Source organism: Pseudophryne corroboree, chromosome 7, assembly GCF_028390025.1.
Source record: "Pseudophryne corroboree isolate aPseCor3 chromosome 7, aPseCor3.hap2, whole genome shotgun sequence".
Lineage (NCBI taxonomy): Eukaryota > Metazoa > Chordata > Amphibia > Anura > Myobatrachidae > Pseudophryne > Pseudophryne corroboree.
This window is the reverse complement of record NC_086450.1, coordinates 420,028,731-420,047,890: the sequence shown is the minus strand read 5'-3', so window position 1 is coordinate 420,047,890 and position 19,160 is coordinate 420,028,731. Positions and strand designations below refer to the sequence as shown.

The window sequence follows — 19,160 nt, the reverse complement described above, 5'->3', positions numbered from 1 at the left end:
CCGTGTATATGGATTGGAGCGTAGCATCCACTTTGCGATCTGCCGGGTCTTTCAACGCGGTAGATCCCAGGACTGGTAAGACCACCTGTTTTGACAGCCTAGAGACAGAGGCGTCAACTATAGGCGGAGACTCACTTTTTTTTCTATCATCTTCCGGGAAGGGAAAAGCAACCAGAACCCTTTTAGGGATCTGGAATTTTTTCTCAGAGTTTTCCCAGGCTTTTTCAAATATAGCATTTAATTCCTTAGATGCCGGGAAGGTGAGAGGGGCTTTCTTACTGTCTGTGAAAAAGGCCTCCTCAACCTGCTCAGGAGGTGTGTCAGAAATATGTAACACATCCCACATGGCCTCAATCCACTGCACCCCCTTAGCAAGTGATGCCGACCCTTCGACACATCCCCATCACAGTCTGCTGTGTCAGAATCGTGTCATCCTGCATAATCTGGGCAAGAGCACGTTTGTGGGAATGTACCGCAGTGGGCCCCTGAGTTGCAAGCTCAATCCTTGCAACCCTTTCAGAAATCTGAGAAATAGCCCCCCCTTAGAGAGGTAAACCACTCCGGTTCTCTAGCTGGGATCTGCGCTACAACAGTGCAATCCTGATTACATGGGATGGGATCTTCCTGAGAAGATAAATCCTCTGCAGCATATGAGACAGAGTCTCTAGACATGTTAGCTTGCACACCCCACACACACACACAGGGTACAGGGCAGACAGAGCTCCCCCCCCCCCCCACCCCAAGAATGGCAGAGAGACACAGAGATTGGAGCCAACCCCCACACAGCGCTATATAGGTATAGGGAGACCCTTAACCAGCGCTGACTGTGTCCCTTAATAGGTGACACAGTCTTTACCCAGCCTCCCCTCCCTTCTACAACCCCCTGGTACCGTACAGATAGCTGGAGGTGCTCTGGAGGGACTGCTCTTCCACTGGCAGCGTGTCTGTAGGCAGGAAAATGGCGCTGAACGCTGCTGGGTCCGCTCTGAGAAGCTCTGCCCCCTTAATGGTGCTGTCTTCCCGCTCTTCCTAGATTATACTGGCTTGAGGATTTTGTGCTGGCTGAGATCCGCAGACCCCGACTGGCTTTCTGGTCAGTGTAGGGTTAAGGTGCCGGCTCAGGGCGCCCCTCACAGCGCCGCACCTAAGTACCGCTGAGCTCCCCGGAGCACAGTTAGTACTGCGCTCCTACCCTGTAGCTGCCATCTTCACATCGGCTCACTGCTCGTTAGGGAGCCGATGACTCACTCGCCACACTTCAGCTCTGTAAGAGGGTGGCGGCATGCTGCCGGGGTGAGCGTTCCCCTGCAGCGGCGAGCGATCTATCCCCTCTGGAGCTCAGTGTCCAGCCAGCGGAGACAGTGGCTCAGACCCCGCAGGGCGGACACTGATCGCCTCTCAGTCCCTCGATGCGGGGAGGCTGTTGCTAGCAGCCTCCCTGTAAAACAACAAACTCTAAAATAAACTTTTCTAAAGAAGCTCTGTAGAGCTCCCCTAGCTGTGACCGCATCCTCCGTGCACATTTTCTAAACGGAGTCTGGTAGGAGGGGCATAGAGGGAGGAGCCAGCCCACACTGTTAAACTCTTAGCGTGCCAATGGCTCCTGGTGGACCAGTCTATACCCCCATGGTACTAATATGGACCCCAGCATCCTCTAGGACGTAAGAGAACCCGTATTATGTGATAGCAAATGTGATAGAAAATGTAAAACACAAACAGAGGATTTAAGCAGTGTGAGGTGACTGAAACACAGTGAAAAATACAAAAACAGTATATCCTGTGGAACACTATATGGTATATGAGACCCTGATGCACTTAACCCCCCAGGATACAGAATATAGTGATAGCAATATGTGTGATACAAAGAATAGAAACCACAGTGCAGCTATAGGCACACAAAGTCACAGGTACAACGCAGAAATTATTACATATATAGAAATGTAGTATATAGAAATAGATCTGTATACATACATATAGAAATGTATGTATACAGATATAACAATGCACAGTAAACACTGGATGTATATCACAGAATACTTGTACTAAATATTCATATAGTAGTGCATGTGTTCTTAACCAACACTGTCTAACCTGCTATAGATGGCGCCTGGGGCTGGGGAGGGGCTACAGGTCAGAGTCTTATCCCCTCTGCTGGACTTCACCACCAGGCACTATGGAGCCTATAACAAACGGATTTTTGTAAATCAGACCTGTGCTCCCTGCCCTGGTGGATATAGTGGGGTCCCTGCACGGCCACAGTGTCCACGCCAGCAGCGCGGACCGTCTCCTAGGACCGCGACCGGATCGCGATTTACCGGCGGGTCCCACCTGGGCGACCCTCTTACCTCCTCCCTGAAGTGCGGCCACGCGATCCAGGAGAGGAGCAGCGGTGATGTGTGCCTGATGACTGGAGCGCCTCCGCTGTAAGTACCCGGAAACCAGGCCGCGGGAGTATACAGCGCCGCTGAGGGAGGTGATGGAGCCGCAGCACAGAATGTCAACATGACATACACTGCAACTAGTGCTTGTGCTGCGGCCTTTGAAGTCATCTAGAAAAGCTTTTTTCAGGGCTGCCTAGCGCAGCCCCCCCGTTAGTAACCTGCACTGCAGGCACAAACTTACAAACTGAGCTCCAGTGCCTGGAGGTGGGGCTATAGAGGAGGCGGTGCAGTGCATCCTGGGAACAGTGAAAGCTTTAGCCTGTTGGTGCTTCGGATCAAGATCCAACTCTACACCCCAATGTTATTCCCTGTGAAATCCCAGTGTTCCCCGCTGCAGAAAAGTCTTTACATTACTCCTCCCAGAGTGGCTCACACAGTATGGTGTATATACGCTAAGTGCATGAGGACACATCAGTAGTTTGATGGGTGTTCATGGTAAAAGCAGGTGTATGACCATTTCTCACACAACACTCGATCATATCTCTAAGCAAAATGCGTTCAATTTAAAATAAACAGGCCCAGCAAAATCTCAGTCTGCGTTCTTAAGTCTTACCTCAATAAATATGTCTCCAACTATTTTAGCTGTTATGAGGACAAGCATGATCGGGAAACCGTAGGTGACGTTTCCAGTGGCTTCCACCATGATGACTGTGAGGCTCAAGGTCATCCTTACGATGCCACCTGTGGAGGAACACAGGAACCAGTTCAGTAGACCAGGCCAAAAGCCTCACACCAATCACCAGTCCATCCCCAGTGACTCCTAAATGCTGGCTACTTTTCCACAAACATACGGCGTGATGTACGGAATCTGAGATCGCCTGAGCTTCGGGATAGTGGGCGATTTCAACCTTTTTTTCTTTTTCTTTTTTAAAGGGGCAATCACTGGCAAGCCAAAACCAACTGCCTCTGTTTCCCAAAATGGAGGAGTGTTGCCGCCGTTGTGGGAGAGTGATAAGCCGGAAGACAGAGATTTCCAGGCCTCTTTGTTGTACCTGCGGTGGCTGACTTGTGCGACCCCCATGGGTCACGCAGCCGGCCATTGGTGTCACAGCTCTGATCACTAATACATATAGGAGGTGTGACGCCCCCTGCTGCATTACCATATTAGCGCTATCGCTGCTGCTTCCATGTTACCAGGAGTTATAGCAGCTCCATAAACATCTGAATCAGACGCTTTGTTCCTACATCTGCTTGTACGCTCCCGGCAGTCACACAGCGAATTGCTAAACGCTGACATTCCACACAGCGGGATACAACAGACAGCTCTATGTGCACTTCCTCCATCTGCTGAAATACTCACCGAGCTGGGCTGCGGCTCCCATCAGTGCATACTTCCCAGGGTCGGCCCATGACTGCACGGGGGGAGAAAAGGGATTAGTAACATCACTACAACCAGAGAAAATAATACAGCAAAACAGTCAAAAAAGAACACCTGTACAAACAAGCGCTTATTTAGCAGCAAGCGGATGGTGATCCAAAAAGGGGTGCTACCCTCACCCCAGACACGTTACCCAAATACTAAAAGAAAATTGGATCTCCTATCCACTGCGCTCTCCCACTATGCAAATTTGTGAAAAAGGGGAAAAAACCTCTACTTATCTGAGGGAGTTGGTGTTTTTTTCTTCCTCTCTTTCTATCCCACCTTCTTCAATTAAACAGTGTGCTTCAGTCACATAGATGACACTTGTCCACTTTTACATCCAATAATATGTGAGGGTGGCTTCCTACCAGATTTGGGAATTTTGAAGTGCTTATAAAAAAGCTGTGCAGGGGACTGCTGTAACATCTGCACAGCTTTTTTATAAGCACTTCAAAAAGTGACTGAAGCACACTGTTTAATTGAAAACCATTTTAGCATTAAAATTTGTATTTTTTATATACACATGCGTGGATCATATCTTTTTCAGATTTGAATATAAGGATCCATATTGCATTTTTATCTAATGAAGAGATTCATGTGATGGTATTACACTAGATTGTGTTTTATTTTCTCTTGCATGGTTGTTCATATGGGACCTCTGGAATAATATCACTTATCATTAGTTACACTAAATCCTAAAGTGAAGAAGGTGGGATAGAAAGAGAGGAAGAAAAAAAACACCAACTCCCTCAGATAAGTAGAGGTTTTTTCCCCTTTTTCACAAATTTGCATAGTGGGAGAGCGCAGTGGATAGGAGATCCAATTTTCTTTTAGTATTCAGAGAAAATAATACTTTACATGCAAACCAGTTCCTCACTGCATCCGGTGACATTGTACAGATCTCATACATACAATGCAAACACTGACTTACATCCTTACATTTTTCTTTCCCTAATATAATGGTTAACACAGAGTACAGTACCAAAGTTGTTTACGCTGCTTAGAAGGAGCAAACCACAAAATTCCCTTACCCCTACCCATGGCAAAATCAACCACGCTACAAAAGCTGCTGCAATACCGCATCTGGACAGCAGGTGGCCTGACCTATAAGGGCACACAATAATAAGGCTGGGTTTGGAACAGTTATTGGGGGTCATTCCGAGTTGATCGCTTGCTAGTAACATTTTGCAGCGCTGCGAACAAGTTAAAACTCTGCAAAACTGCACATGCACCACAATGCACAGGCGCGTCGTATGGGTACAAAAAGGATCGGTGCTGAGCGATGGATTTAAAGAAGAATCCATTTGCACAGTCGATCGCAAGGAGATTGACAGGAAGAGGGCGTTTATGGGTGTCAACTGACCGTTTTCTGGGAGTGTTTGGGAAAACGCAGGCGTGTTCAAGCGTTTGCAGGGCGGGTGTCTGACGTCAATTCTGGGACCAAAAAGACTGAAGTAATCGCAGCGGCTGAGTAAGTCCAGAACTACTCAGAAACTGCACAAACTGTTTTTGTACCGCTCAGCTGCAAAGGCGTTCGCACACTTGCAAAGCAAAAATACACTCCCCCATAGGCAGCGACTATCTGATCGCAGCGCTGCAAAAAGTTGCTACCGAGTGATCAACTCGGAATGACCCCCATTGTTAGGCAAGTTACCAGCCCATCAGAGTGACCAAACAACATAACAGTGATGTCAGAGCTGGGGGCTGTGCGCACCCGAACACAGCATCGATTAAATTGCTTCCTCGGGCGCCATCTAGTGGCTGTGAACAGTTTCTTTGCACAAAAATGACTTTTTTTAGGGTAGTCAGATTGATCACTCATCCGGCAGCTCCTGGAGTCACCACGCGCAGGACCAGCACACCTAATTACATTGCATACAGCCATCTAGTGGGTGCCAGCAGGCAAAACACTTGAATTCCCAGCATAAAAGGTGAGGAGCAGTGTTAGCCCTTTATTATATAGGATAAAGATACAAGGTAAACTAGGCTAAACAAAAACAGGTTGTCAGAAAACCAAGAAAAAAAAAAAAACTTTAAAAAGATTTAGAAAAAAAAAATTGCTTTAATCCAAATATAATAGACCAGAAAGTCTCCAGGTGACACAAGAAACTTACAATTGACTCATTTGAAATGTTTGTTAACAGGATTCCAAAGAGCCTCCCCCACGCAGCTCCTAGAAGTAGAGACGGGATGAACACGCCGGCAGATACAGTCAGGCCGTATGTCCAGCAAGCCAGGAAGAAATACATCAGAGTGAAGAGGCCCAGGGTCTGAGGGTTAAAGGAACCTGTGCAGGACATAAGGCGACATTAAAGCTTTTACAGCAAATAATATTTAGGCCTTTGGTGAATTTCCCTCTCATGCACCCACCAAGCGATAGGTAGGATTTATCTATATGGGTATCTATGAAACACAAAACAGTAAGGAAACTGGGCCCTTGAACAACTGCAGAGACTGCAGTACAGTAAACCCCACCGATATTCTATATGGGCCCCAGTTAGCAGAACACTTGTGGGAATGAGCCCTACAAGCAGACTGTATTCCCTGCACACAAAGCCACATTGGTATAATTCCCTTTTCTACATCAGGACCTGAATTCATATGTGATGACCACTATGGTCACTCTCCAGAAGCTTCCGTGGCAGCAGCCATCTTTTATTTTCTTATAAACCACAAGGAAATATGCTGAATCAGTGCCCTCAACAATGAGTGCCATTGGCATTGCTGGGAATGGGGGGTTCGGACAAAGAAAATAGGATTTTGGTACTTACCAGGTAAATCCTTTTCTTCGAATCCATAGGGGGCACTGGAGTACTCTTGGGATATGGACGGGCGGAGCCGAACAAAGGCACTGAATATTCAAATTTAGGACCCTCCCACCCCTCCATATCCCCGAGTACCTCAGTGTACTGTCTCAGTGTTTTTTACTGAGCGAACAGGAACGATATAGAGAGGTTGACAATGGAGAATACCTATAACATAACGGACAACAACAATGTTGACCCATAACCTTACTGTCAACTAAACAGTTGACACCATAACCGATAGAACTTTATAATTTGAACCAATCGGTGAAAATGTGTTACCATAAGCTCCTCTGAGCTTAATATCAATCAAGTAAAACTTGTTACCCTAAGCTCCCTTGAGCTTAAAACAACCCAGGTAAAACTGCTCTGGGTGGGCGTCCAGTGCCCCCTATGGATTCAAAGAAAAGGATTTACCTGGTAAGTACCAAAATCCTATTTTCTTTATCATCCACTAGGGGTCACTGGAGTACTCTTGGGACGTACCAAAGCTTCCCTCGTGGGCGGGAGAGCTGTTTGATACTTGTAACAGTAGGCAGCCCAAAGCTAGATGCTGATGGCGCCACCATTTATAACGTGTAAACGTGCACAAACATGGTGCACATGAAGGCTATATAGCCGCGTTTTAGACACTCCACGACCCACTGGGTCTGACATTCCCACAGACCTGTGGGATGAGCTATTACTGACGCAGGCGATTGTAACTTAGCCTTAAAGTAAACCTGACTTGTAGTCATTATTATTACCCAACTGGATAATGTCTGCTAAGAAACTGGCTAACCCCAGTTGGCAGTATCATAGAGAACAAACAACGTATTCATATCACGTACTGTTGACGTTCGGGACATATATAAACGCGTAATGCGTGTACCACATTCAGAATTCTAGAATGTGCTGTCCACACAGGAAACCCCTATTGGTATATTGATGTGAAGAATACGAAAGCGTGATTCGTCCGAAGATCTGCTTTGTCATGAGAAAACTCAAATACGGTGGCTTGGAATACAAGGCACCCAAATATGAAAACAAAACCCTTGCCGAAGCCAAGGCTATAAGAAAATTGTTTTCCAAAGTGAGAAACTTAATTCCCATTTGTTGAAAGGGTTCAAAATATGAAAACTGTAAGAAATCTGAACCCAACTTCAAGTCGCCTGGCGCTGTAGGTGGGATAAATAGAGTGTGAACTTTGATGACACCTTGTAGAAAGATGTGTACAGACGCCAATAGAGGCAAACGTCTTTGACAATAAGTTTATCACACAGATACCTGCACTCTTCGTGCAGATCAACGCAGTTTTCCATCCCACCCCGTTTAACAGAATACGGGTTACTTGAAGGATGATGTTGGAAACTTCCGAGGTTTACCACCTATGTAAGCACACGAAATTTTGTAAAAATGAGCTGCCTTAAACGGCTTACTATTTCGTAACATGGTTAGTATAACCGATACTGTAATGCTCAATTTCTTAAGAGGGCGTTTGCACCCTCACCCCGTCAACCGCAGCTGCGGTACATAGATAATAGGTACATAGGTAACTATGGGTAAACTAACGTTCCCTGATGTAACAGGTTGGACGTATTATGAGCGGGCCAAGATCGTGTGCAAGTATTCCTTGAAAATTCGAGAAGCAAACTTCTCCGAAACCCATGAGCTACCACCAGTATGACTGTGACAAACTGTCTTATGAGCCGTTTTGACAACGGAGAGAGCAGCGGAAACTGGTGGAGCCAGATACACGATGCTGAATGACCACATGAATGTGAGCGACTCCACCGCCACTGCCCTTGTGATCTGTTTTGTACACATACTGAGCTTTTGTAATTGTGGCGAGATGCCATCATGTATACTTGAGGGTAACCCCCTTCTGTGGACTCACATATGAAACACCTCTGGATTTAATGTCCAGTTTTCAGGATCCAAATCCTGACGGGTGAGATCCTCTGTCTAACAGATGTCCACTCACGTAATGTGACATTTTCACATAATGGTGTTCTAAGCCATTGAGGATTTGAGTCACATGCCGCATTACCATGCGGCTTCTTGGTTCTCACTGGTTGTTGTGTATGCAACTGCCGTTGCCTTGTTTGACTGCTTAAGGCCAGCGTGAGACAGGCATCAAACATTTACCTGAAACTCATGGTTGTTCCTCTCCACAGAAATCTTTAGTAAAAGGCAAAAGATTTATTCGTTCTGAAGAGAAACCAGAGTATATACCTGGTCAGACTGAAAGCGAATCATGTATTGCATTGTAAAATGCACAGAGTTCTAGGACCTTTATCGACAGCAATCTGTCGTGTTTTAGAACCTTTGTTGCTGATTTTAACTACAAATCCTGACCCTCTGCGACTGTCGTCCAGAGTATATGCACCCTTTTCCCTCTGTGGGAAACGCGAGTGAAGGGTGGCGAACTAAATTGAAAACACATCTTTATTCTTAATAGGTGAATACACCAATGTACCGCTAGTGTGCGTGTTTTGCACTAATTACTAGACGTACATTTGTTATTGCTGGTGTAGTAGGTAAAAGTCTTTGATTTATAATCTTACCTAGGAATTGACATCGTTTAGACGGAATTAGATGCGATTGTTTTCGAACTTGATCTGCTACCGCAGTATACCTTAGTAGCGCAAGTTAGAGGAACTTTGTTGAGACAGAGTTCTTATGAGCAGATCATCTAAGGTAGAGAAACTCTGTTGAGACAGAGTTCTTATGTGAGATGAGCTATCATCCCCAACATAACTTTGGTAAATACCCGAGGCGATAAGCAACGGTAGACCCGAAATGGATAATGGTTGTGGCGATTTGCAAACGCTAGAACCCGTGAAGATCAAACCGGAATGGGTAAATACGCATTGTGAAGATCAAGTGCCATTATGCCACTTTGTGCTCCAATAAACAAATACTAACCGCAGAAAATTCATTTTCCCACTGCAGTAAGTGACCTGCTGATTGAGATTGCGACAGAGCCGTCTGGTTTTGCTCAAACAGAGGGAATATGTAACCCTGACTCTGTTGGTATACTACTGCTTGGATTATAAAGACAGCTGAAACCCAGCAGAGACTAAATGGCAACCTGCCAAACCGGTCGACAGAGCCAGTATTGTCCTTTAATCTGTAAATAGCTGAGACATCCATGAATTGAAGTCTGGAAACCCCTCAAAGTAACATGTAAAGACGCGCTTCCACAATTGGAAAAGAGGTCATCAAACCACTGGCTTGCTGACTGTAGCGTCCTGACGTTACAAGGCGTGACTGTTTTGTACACCCGCCTTTGAAAAACGGAAGTCTAAAGGGATTAAACGCCGGTACCAGTATTCCGTTTTGATACTGGATGCGGTAATGGCTGAATATCAAATTTAGGACCAACCAAGCTCTGTCCTAGTCGTGCTGAACTAGCTACGATGAAAAACAGGCGTTAGTAGAGGCTTTACAGATATACTCTGCAGCTTCTTTTAACAGTGATCTCATAGTTTCCATACCTAGAGACTAATGACCCAAATGTATCCTGGGTCTTTAAAATGTTTAACACAGACGCATTTGCCAATGGCGGATCGCGTTATTTTGAAACGATTAAATAGTGGTCAAAGTCCACTAATATTTTCTAAAAAACAAATGGAGGCCTTGACTCACTGGTTTTTAGCAATGTATGTTGCCCAAAACCCCCGCACTATATAAGTGCTGGTGTAATGCACCCTTCTCACTCGAAGTTTCTGCATCAACCCTGGTACCCAAAGGAACTTGGCCCTTTGAAAAGACTATCTTTAGTTATAGCAGGCGGAGTACTTCCGAGACTCCGATATTACCGCTGTTTTAATTTGAATTGCCAATGCTTAACATAGGACCGTTAAAAATTATTTTTAGTCTGCGCTAGAGCCTTACTAGCTATGCAGACTGACACCACAATAGGCAACAGACAGACACTTGCACTACTTGTTGAAGTTCTTTTGTGTCATATATATATTTTTGTTGCTGAAAAGCATATTAAGGCCAGCCGTAGCCAGGCTATGAAACACATGGTTATTTCTCTCTACGGACATCTTTAGCAACAGGCGAAAGATTTATTAGATCTGAAGAGAAACCAGAGTATTCTTTATGTGAAAAGCAGTTCACATGTGCAATCCGAACTACATTCCCACTAACACCCCCTTTGCCTCTGGTGGCTTAGAGATGTAGGGCAGGAATGTTCTAGAATTATAAACTGGAAGAAACTGTAATGATTAAAAATGGCCCCCATGCCATGCATACACTGAAAAGCACAGGACCTGCTGCAGTGTTAATATATATAGACATAATAGCCTATTATACAGGTAATATAGGCTTAATAGCCTATTAAAGTGTGATAATCACATTCCAGTTAATAGAACACTTATGACATCAAATGGCAGCCTACAGAAACAGGAAGCATGCCATCCATACAATTAGAAACATATTTTAGGACATGCTCTGTGAAAACTATGTCTTATTAACCCATGCAGCCTTGGTGCTGTTGCTATGGGTATTTACTCCCCCTTACCCCCGGTAGTCTCCCCTATGTTACCTGCAGCGGGAACGGGTGCAGGGAGAGCAGGGGAGCGCTGTGTATAGCGCCGGGGAGCCGTCCGGAAGAGCGGGCGGCGCCATGTATCATCAGCGTGCGGTGTCAGCGCTGGAAGAGCGGCCGGCGTCTGTGAGTGACGTGCGGCCGCTCTGTGCATGTTAGAAAGCGGGTACTTACTGTGGCTCGGGCGGCGCCTGTCCTACCTCGGTGCCGGGTAATCAGCGCTGGGAGAGCGGCCGGCGTCTCTGAGTGACGTGCGGCCGCTCTGAGCTTCCAGCGTAGTTAAGCGGGGCATATCAGCGGCGGCTTCAGCGGCGGCAAACCCCCACACAGCAGGGCGGCAGCGTGAGCTGACCGCCCTGACACCCCACCATTAGGACATGTGCCGCACCTCCTGTACGCTCCGTCCAGCTTGTGACGGGGCTTTCATCCTGGCTGTGACGGGGCTTTCTGTAAGCTCCGTCCAGTGTCAGACTGACTTCCATAGCGGCTGGGCATAGTGCGTATGAGCTCCCCCTGCTGTGCAGCCGGACGGAGCTCCGTATGCGCAGGAGGCATTAACCCCTACATAGCGGGGCGGCAGCCTGCGCTGACCGCCCCGTTTCCCCCAGCCTACCTTTCTGATCATGGCTGACGACTGCCTGTAGTCTTGGCTGTGGCGGGGCTTTTTATGTGTAAGCTCCGTCCAGCTCCAGTCAGCTTCCAGTAATCTATGGCTGCGACGGCTTCTTTGTGCAAGCCCGTCCAGCTTTTCCTGGCTGCTCTTTGTAGAAGCAGTGGGCTGTCTGTGGCTGTGAGGGTGCTCTTCGTGAGGACCGACACGCCATGCTGTCTGTGGCTGTGAGGGTGCTCTTTGTGAGGACCGACACGCCATGCGCTGCCCGTGCAGCGGCACTGTCCCGGACCCATGTTTTTCCAGAAACTGGGAAGGGATGTGCTAAGTGTAAAAATAAAAATTAAAAATAAAAATTAAAAATAAAAATCCAAGTGTGGCTATACCACAAGCCGATGTTCGTGCTGTGAGCACCGAAAAAACACTGGGACAGTACACTGAGGTACTCGGGGATATGGAGGGGTGGGAGGGTCCTAAATTTGAATATTCAGTGCCTTTGTTCGGCTCCGCCCGTCCATATCCCAAGAGTACTCCAGTGACCCCTAGTGGATGATAAAGAAAAGAAAAAGGACATAGGGATTTATTTTTATTATTTATTACCAGTTATTTATATAGCGCACACATATTCCACAGCGCTTTACAAAGGATATTTGGACATTCACATCAGTCCCTGCCCCAGTGGAGCTTATGATCTATTTTCCCTACCACATGTACACACATTCACGCTAGGGTTAATTTTTTTCTTGGGAGCCAGTATATTTTTGGATTGTGGGAGGAAACCGGAGTACCCGGAGGAAACCCACGCAAGTACGGGGAGAATATACAAACTCCTCACAGGTAGAGCCATGGTGGGAATCGAGCCCATGACCTCAGTGCTGTGGGCCAGTAATGCTAACCATTACACCATGCGTACTGCCCAGGGATGGTAAGCTATTAATATATCTGTGAAACAGACGGCCAGCATGTCCCAACATTGTGTGTCACATGAACAGCAAAACTCCTGTATAAAGTGAAATCACCCCTCCAGCCGGCCTGGTCTGGGTAAGTAGTACCACCCTTCACCTGCGCCCCTGGCTTGGGTCACCAGTATGAAGTAACACTGCGACACTACAAAAAAGAGAACTAAGAAATACTACGGTGGTCTCACCTGCTGGATCGTGGAAGAGCCTGCGAACGCTGGTCTCTGGGGTGGTGAAGAACGCAGACGCCATGGCGTTATACTCTCCATCTGCACAGAACAGCTGAGGAAACGGACATTCATCTACTTATAAGTGCAAATGTCACAACACAACGCAGTCCAATCATTGGCGACAACAGCAGCTTATTAGAAACACAGTTGTACAGTATGAGCAGCCCCTATATTCACCTTAAGGCCGCCCATACTGCCATGCACAGAAACACAACCACAATGGCTCTGTACCTGTAGTGGGTATTCGCCGGCTCCCTCCCGCAGAGGCTGGCAGTCTGAGGAGCAATAAATCATAACAAAGGACACAGCGGCCGTCACAGCCGCCACCAACACGGCTTCAATCACCTGCAGGCCCCGGCTGTGCAAGTACCTGCGGAGATAGGCATCAACCATTACACCCTTCATAAACGACTGTAATCCAGTATGGCAGGAGAGTAAATAATCCCGGTGAGGCCCAGGAGCCCCAATTCTCACATCCTAACAAGGGAGTTCCGTATAAATATTTATAGAGGACGTGTAAGATAAATGTGGCTAGTTCTTCCATGTAAAACATTTTCTTTCCTGCACTTGTTCATTTCAATTTTTTTCAATTGTTTTTTTTACATTTTATGGTTGAGGTGTCAAGTTGGGCTGGGTTCCATATAGAAAATTATACTAAAAATAACCATGCACCAGTAAAAGCCAAGGGTTCTGCCCTGGGAAACTTACGCACCAGAAAAAGAAAAAAAAAATCATAAAAATTGTTCTACTAACCAAGATACAGCAAGTTGAGAGCAAAATGACTACCTTTATATAGCGTATTATTATTATTCTTTATTTATATGGCGCCACAAGGGTTCCGTAGCGCACAATTAGAGTACATAAGCAAATATCAAAACAGGAGAATAGTGACTTAAGGTGGGTACACACTAGTAGATATATCTGCAGATCAATTGATCTGCAGATATATCTATGTACGGATCGGGCAGTGTGCTGTGCATACACACTGCCTGATCCGTCGGGGGACTGACGTCATGAACTGGGCGGGCGGGCGCCCGCCCAGTTCACCTGTCAATCACCGCCGGCCGCCGCAGCATGTGTATGGGCGGTCGGACGACCGCCCCGTACACACACAGCAACGCGCCAATATATCGTTAGATATATTGGCCGCCGGCTGTGCTGCGCAGCCGACGCGATACGTCTGTGAACGACGGAGTTCACAGACGTATCGCCCGTACACACTGGCCGACGGTCCCGCGATGTATCGGCCGTTCAAGAGAATGGCCGATATATCGACCACTGTGTACGGGCCTTTACAGTTGAAGACAATACAGGACAAGTACAGAGTAAATAAACAGCTACAGCGGCAGACGACACTGAAATAAGTATCAGAGTGGCAGAAAACCATGGGGTTTGGTGCCATCGAAGAAGGTTTAATTAAGAGAAGGATAAGCACATGAGGGGTTGCGGATCCTGCTCGTTAGAGCCGACATTCTAAAGGAATAAACGTATAAACTATACAAAACTTTTAAAAAGAATATATGGTGAAAGGTATTTTAATGATAACTGCTCTTTGATATTTACTAAAACATAAAATCACAACTTGCAGCAAATAAAAAAAAAATTAGCTTTCCTTCTAACACACTACATCTACTACTGTCCTGCATCACTGAGCTGAGGCAGGCATTACGGTCTGGTGTGATCTGCGGCTATAGGGGGGAATTCAATTATCCACAAAAATGGTGAAAGACACAAAACTACTGCAAATCGTGGTAAATCCGCCAAAGCCCCTACTCAATTGTCTGCGAAAACGGTTTTGCAGTAATTTAACCGCCAATTTCAAATCACCAAATCTGAGCAGGTGATAAAAATCCCTATTTTAAGTAAAAAATTTCGGCATTTGTTCCTGAACCCCTGGGACAACCCCTGAAGGACTAATTAGGCACTTAGAAGTTTTTAATTATTTTTAATTAACCATTAATGACATGTAATTTTTGGGTTGAAAAGGTGCAAAATGATGGAAAGTGGGGTACAAGGTATGGGACAGGTGTATTGGGGTGCTTTATGAGTGGGACAAGTGTTTTTAGACTTGCAGGTAGGAGTAATCGGTCTGTTTCCCCTAAAATGACCCAAATACATACTTATACCCATTTTTATGTACTACAAGTTTAATTTTAGCACTTATTTTGCTGAGAAAAATAGCTTTCTAGCATTTAAAAAAAAAAAAAAAGCATATAACAGCCATTTTACCCAATGTAATGACCAGAAATCCGTTTATAAAAGTTTATTATTGGTTATAATACTGTTATCCAATGTTTTTGGGTGGTACGGACATTTTTACCCACTTTCAGCATCAATTTTCGTGGCAATCCTGTTTTCACTAGTTTGCATTTGAATAGGGTGAATTGCAGGAGCGCACATACCCGCATAACGTCCACTTTCGCGACAAAAGAAGATGCAAAAATGGCAATCATGGTAAACTGCTGAGCTTTTGACGTTAACTGAATAACCCCCTTAGGCGTCACAGGACCTTTGATAATGGGTTATAACATAATAATGGGTATTTTCATTACAGTGAGACAGCACAGTAAGGCTGAGTGTGCGCTACTGTTCTTTTGTAAAAGAGCAATAAACATTCTCCTTGGAGGGAAAAAGAAAAATCATTCTAATTAAGCAACTCATTTAGGGCCCAAGTCTTAGTCGGAAGCTGAAGCGTCTGTGTGGGAACATATTTTGACAAAAAAAAAAACCCAAACATTGGTCAAAAATCATCAAACACTCGCACGAATATCTGTATTGCAAACTCCCCCACATCAGGCCGGTAGCCTGTACGTCCGTTTCTGTAATTGGTATTAAGCTCTGTAGCAGCCCTTCATCAGAAAACCATACACAGGGAATGGACACCCACGCACGATGTCAGCTAAGTGTACATTTCATTCACATAAATCATCCATGGATTTAAGTTTCTCTAATAATCTCAAAAGAAAATAGGTTTGTTTTGAGAAATCGGTGGCAAAACCATCAGGTATGGATGACAAACGTAGCAATCCTACCAAGGAAGGGATTAAATAACACTTATCCAATTACTGCTGGAAGTAAAGTAATTCGCCAGGAGTCTAATGCAAAAACCTTCTGTAAACAGAAATATAAAAAAATCGTGACCACAAAGTTCCTACAACCCGACCATTACTCAGATGGAAGGTTCTGGGATATTTCAGCACCAGTACATAAAATTACATTGTATCAACCTATATGAATGGAATATATTTGACACGATTCATTTTATTACACACAGCAGACCTCCTATTAAAAGCCTACGGCAGGGTACTACAGGAAGCCAGAACAACACATATAAATCTTACTCAGAGCACGGCTATAGGAATAGCAAAAGACAGAGGGGTCTATTCATGAAGCTGTGAAAAGTGTGGAGAAGTGAGCCAGTGGAGAAGTTGCCCATGGCAACCAATCAGCTGCTACGTATAATTGCACAGAATGCACTGTATAAATGTTACCTCAACACTGATCGGTGCAGTTATGCAAACGCCTCTGCCTGAGTGGCAGGCAAAGGTGTTCGCGGGGACGGGCGAGAGCGGAATGGCAAAAAAAGGAAAAAGAGGTAATAGTGGCGCTGGCAGGCCTGTGTGTGTGTGCACCCTGGGATTAGCTGCCACCTGGTGAGGAGGTAGCCGGCCTCCTCAACAAACAAAGCAATTAGGAAAATTACCAGGTCGGCGCTTAATACCAATTGGTGAACACAATGATAAAAATTAAACCAATTTATTGACAACAAATCACAAAAAACACATAAAAATAAATAAAATTATACATAAACAGGACCACAATATAATAATATAAAACTGAGAGCGGAATGGCGTTTGGGAAAACGGGGGCGTGTAGCCCCCCCTTTTTCTGGGAGTGGCAAGGTCAAGGACTGCATTGCGTGACGCAGTTCCCTTGGCCCCGCAAGCAGCACTGTGACGGCAAGCCTGAGTAAGCAGAAGCTTACTCAGCCTGCCGTTGCGATGTTCATCTGAGATGTGATCGCATCACAAAGGCATGGAGGAGGTGGTATGCACTAAGGACTGCAAATAAAAAGCTGCTGCGAGCAGTTGCCAGGGTTAGGCCGCCCCCGTCCCTCCCCGCCAACGCCTCTTCCTGTCAGGCCCTGAGGCTTGTGCGCGGCTGCTGGGCAAGGAAACAAAAGCCTTAAAACTCATGATGAAAAGTTCTTGTGCGGACTTTGCTTCAAGGGGCAGTTCAGAGTTTGGTAGTGAGTGCAAAATATATTTATGCATTTAGCACTCAGCTGTCTCATCCTGTGAGCTCGAGTCTCCAGGGCTGCCGTTACTCTAGATGCATCACAACAGCAGCACTCACAGTTGAGCAGGAGGCAGCTCTAGCAGGGCAGAAGTTTGACAAAATGACTTGCTGCAATGGTGGAATACTATTACAATCTCACATTTAAAAAAACTGAACTCTTCAATAGGACTCTTGTCACCGCTAAGGTATGACTATGGTGTCAGCATGGCTATGTGCTTGATTTTATGCATCTGGTAGCAATGGGAGTGGCTGAAATGGGCAAACACCCAAAGCGAGCATGGCTCTCTGTCTTATAGTGTAGGGCAACACTTAGGAAAGCTGCTCCTCAGATACTGGCTACTGCAAAGTCAGATGTCTACTTTCACTGTCTACTCTAAGCTGTGCTAGAAAAAGCACAGGTCCTCCCTTGCAGCCTGTAGAACAATTTACATAAATGCTCCCACTATGATCTCAGTAAGAACTGAAATACAACTTGTTTGTGGCTACATTTAAGATAGACAACTTGTGTTGCAGCACCGAGCCTCTATTTTGATCTTATCATCATCTTCGCTTGAACTCCGTGACCTACAGACCATAGGTGGTCCACGTAAACTACTCAAATATCAAACACCTAAAAATGAAGTCCACAAGATAAAGACACAAGCAAAAACAAGGCAGTATGAACAGATGAATGATGGAACTTCAGGTTACCTGATCCTGAACATGGTCAGCCAGTTGTTCAAAGCATTAAACAGAGCTCCCAGCATGCCACCTGCCAGACCAAAAAGGGAATAAGGAGTTATATAATACAATAACACAAAGGAAGCATGCATAGTCACTGACCACTGGCATTTACAAGCTGTAGGACAGGAGACTAAAATGGGACTACATCTGCAAAGTGCCAAGATCAAATTCATTAAATAATTTTAAAAAAGGATAAAACAGCGATGTGCTTGCATCCTAAGGGTTGCCCCCTGCCTACGCAGCCTAGCTGCGAAGGCAGTCGCCTGGCAGCCATGTTTCGGGTCACAGTGGCTGCATGTGACATCACGCAGCCAAGGAGATGTTTTTTTTTGTTTTCCCCAAGAATCACTTAGGCAAACTGTTTGAAGTTTGCAATTAGCAATTCTCCTTAGTATGTTTCTTCAAGCTATTAGTGGATCTATAATTCTGTAGTATACTATGGCAGGCACGGTCACATGATGTAGTGAGCAGGAAGGCTTTGGAATGCCTCTCTGGGCTCTCTCTTTGCTGCAACATCACCCCCCTCCTTATCCTTCATCTGCCATCACATGACATGATGAGCGTTGTTAACCAGAGTCAGTGTAGCAGGCTGCCCACTGGAAGCAGATTTGTTTTCCCTCCAGACAGATTTTGAATAAAAAAAACCCACAAAATATAGCACTTTTTTTTTTCATTGCGTCTCTCGGCTCACTCATGTAGCAATTTAATGCATGTCCACTATTGGCTTGATGGACAGATTATATTTTTTGCCAACCTCCTAGAATCAGACCCTTTGCCAATTCATTAATCATGGATTTGATTTGATTATTTCCTCAGTCTTACTTCGTTCGTTACTACATCATTCCTATTTATCTTGATTCAGCTCCCAGCAGGTTACACCAGTCTACCCATCTATGTTAATGACATTTATTTTAAGACACACAAGAATTGCCACAGGAATTAAGATGTCTTAAAAGGGCAGAGTTTAACACTATCTGTACTTTTTGGCCGTGTCCTTGTGTGTGATTGTATTAATGGTAAAGAGGGACTTTTCACGCTAATAAAGGTGACACAGCTGCACAGGGATTTTCCCTGAAATCTCATGTTTCATTCTGAGCTCTTCCAGCTCTGCCGATTCCAGTCTCTAAACCTCGCTCATTTATAGTCGCTGCGTATTATGCTGCATTCAGATCGCAAATGCCGGATCCTACCCGG

The 19,160-nt window shown here is 45.5% G+C and overlaps 1 protein-coding gene, 1 non-coding gene and 1 pseudogene across 2 annotated transcripts in view; all 3 read right to left on the bottom strand.

The window, feature by feature from the left end:
* The window catches only part of CLCN7 (chloride voltage-gated channel 7), a 149,525-nt gene that overhangs the window by 29,527 nt on the left and 100,838 nt on the right, over window positions 1-19,160 (bottom strand). The window contains exons 14-19 of the mRNA XM_063934803.1: window positions 17,934-17,994; window positions 13,176-13,314; window positions 12,903-12,996; window positions 5,916-6,088; window positions 3,742-3,793; window positions 2,995-3,122 (exon numbers count right to left, since the gene is read on the bottom strand). Of these exons, the coding sequence (XP_063790873.1) occupies window positions 2,995-3,122; window positions 3,742-3,793; window positions 5,916-6,088; window positions 12,903-12,996; window positions 13,176-13,314; window positions 17,934-17,994 (647 nt within the window). The remainder of the gene's footprint in view (window positions 1-2,994; window positions 3,123-3,741; window positions 3,794-5,915; window positions 6,089-12,902; window positions 12,997-13,175; window positions 13,315-17,933; window positions 17,995-19,160) is intronic.
* On the bottom strand, window positions 8,701-8,815 carry LOC134946858 (U5 spliceosomal RNA). The gene has a single exon (XR_010182438.1). It is a non-coding gene; the product is annotated as a U5 spliceosomal RNA (small nuclear RNA).
* On the bottom strand, window positions 10,607-10,692 carry LOC134946929 (U5 spliceosomal RNA; annotated as a pseudogene).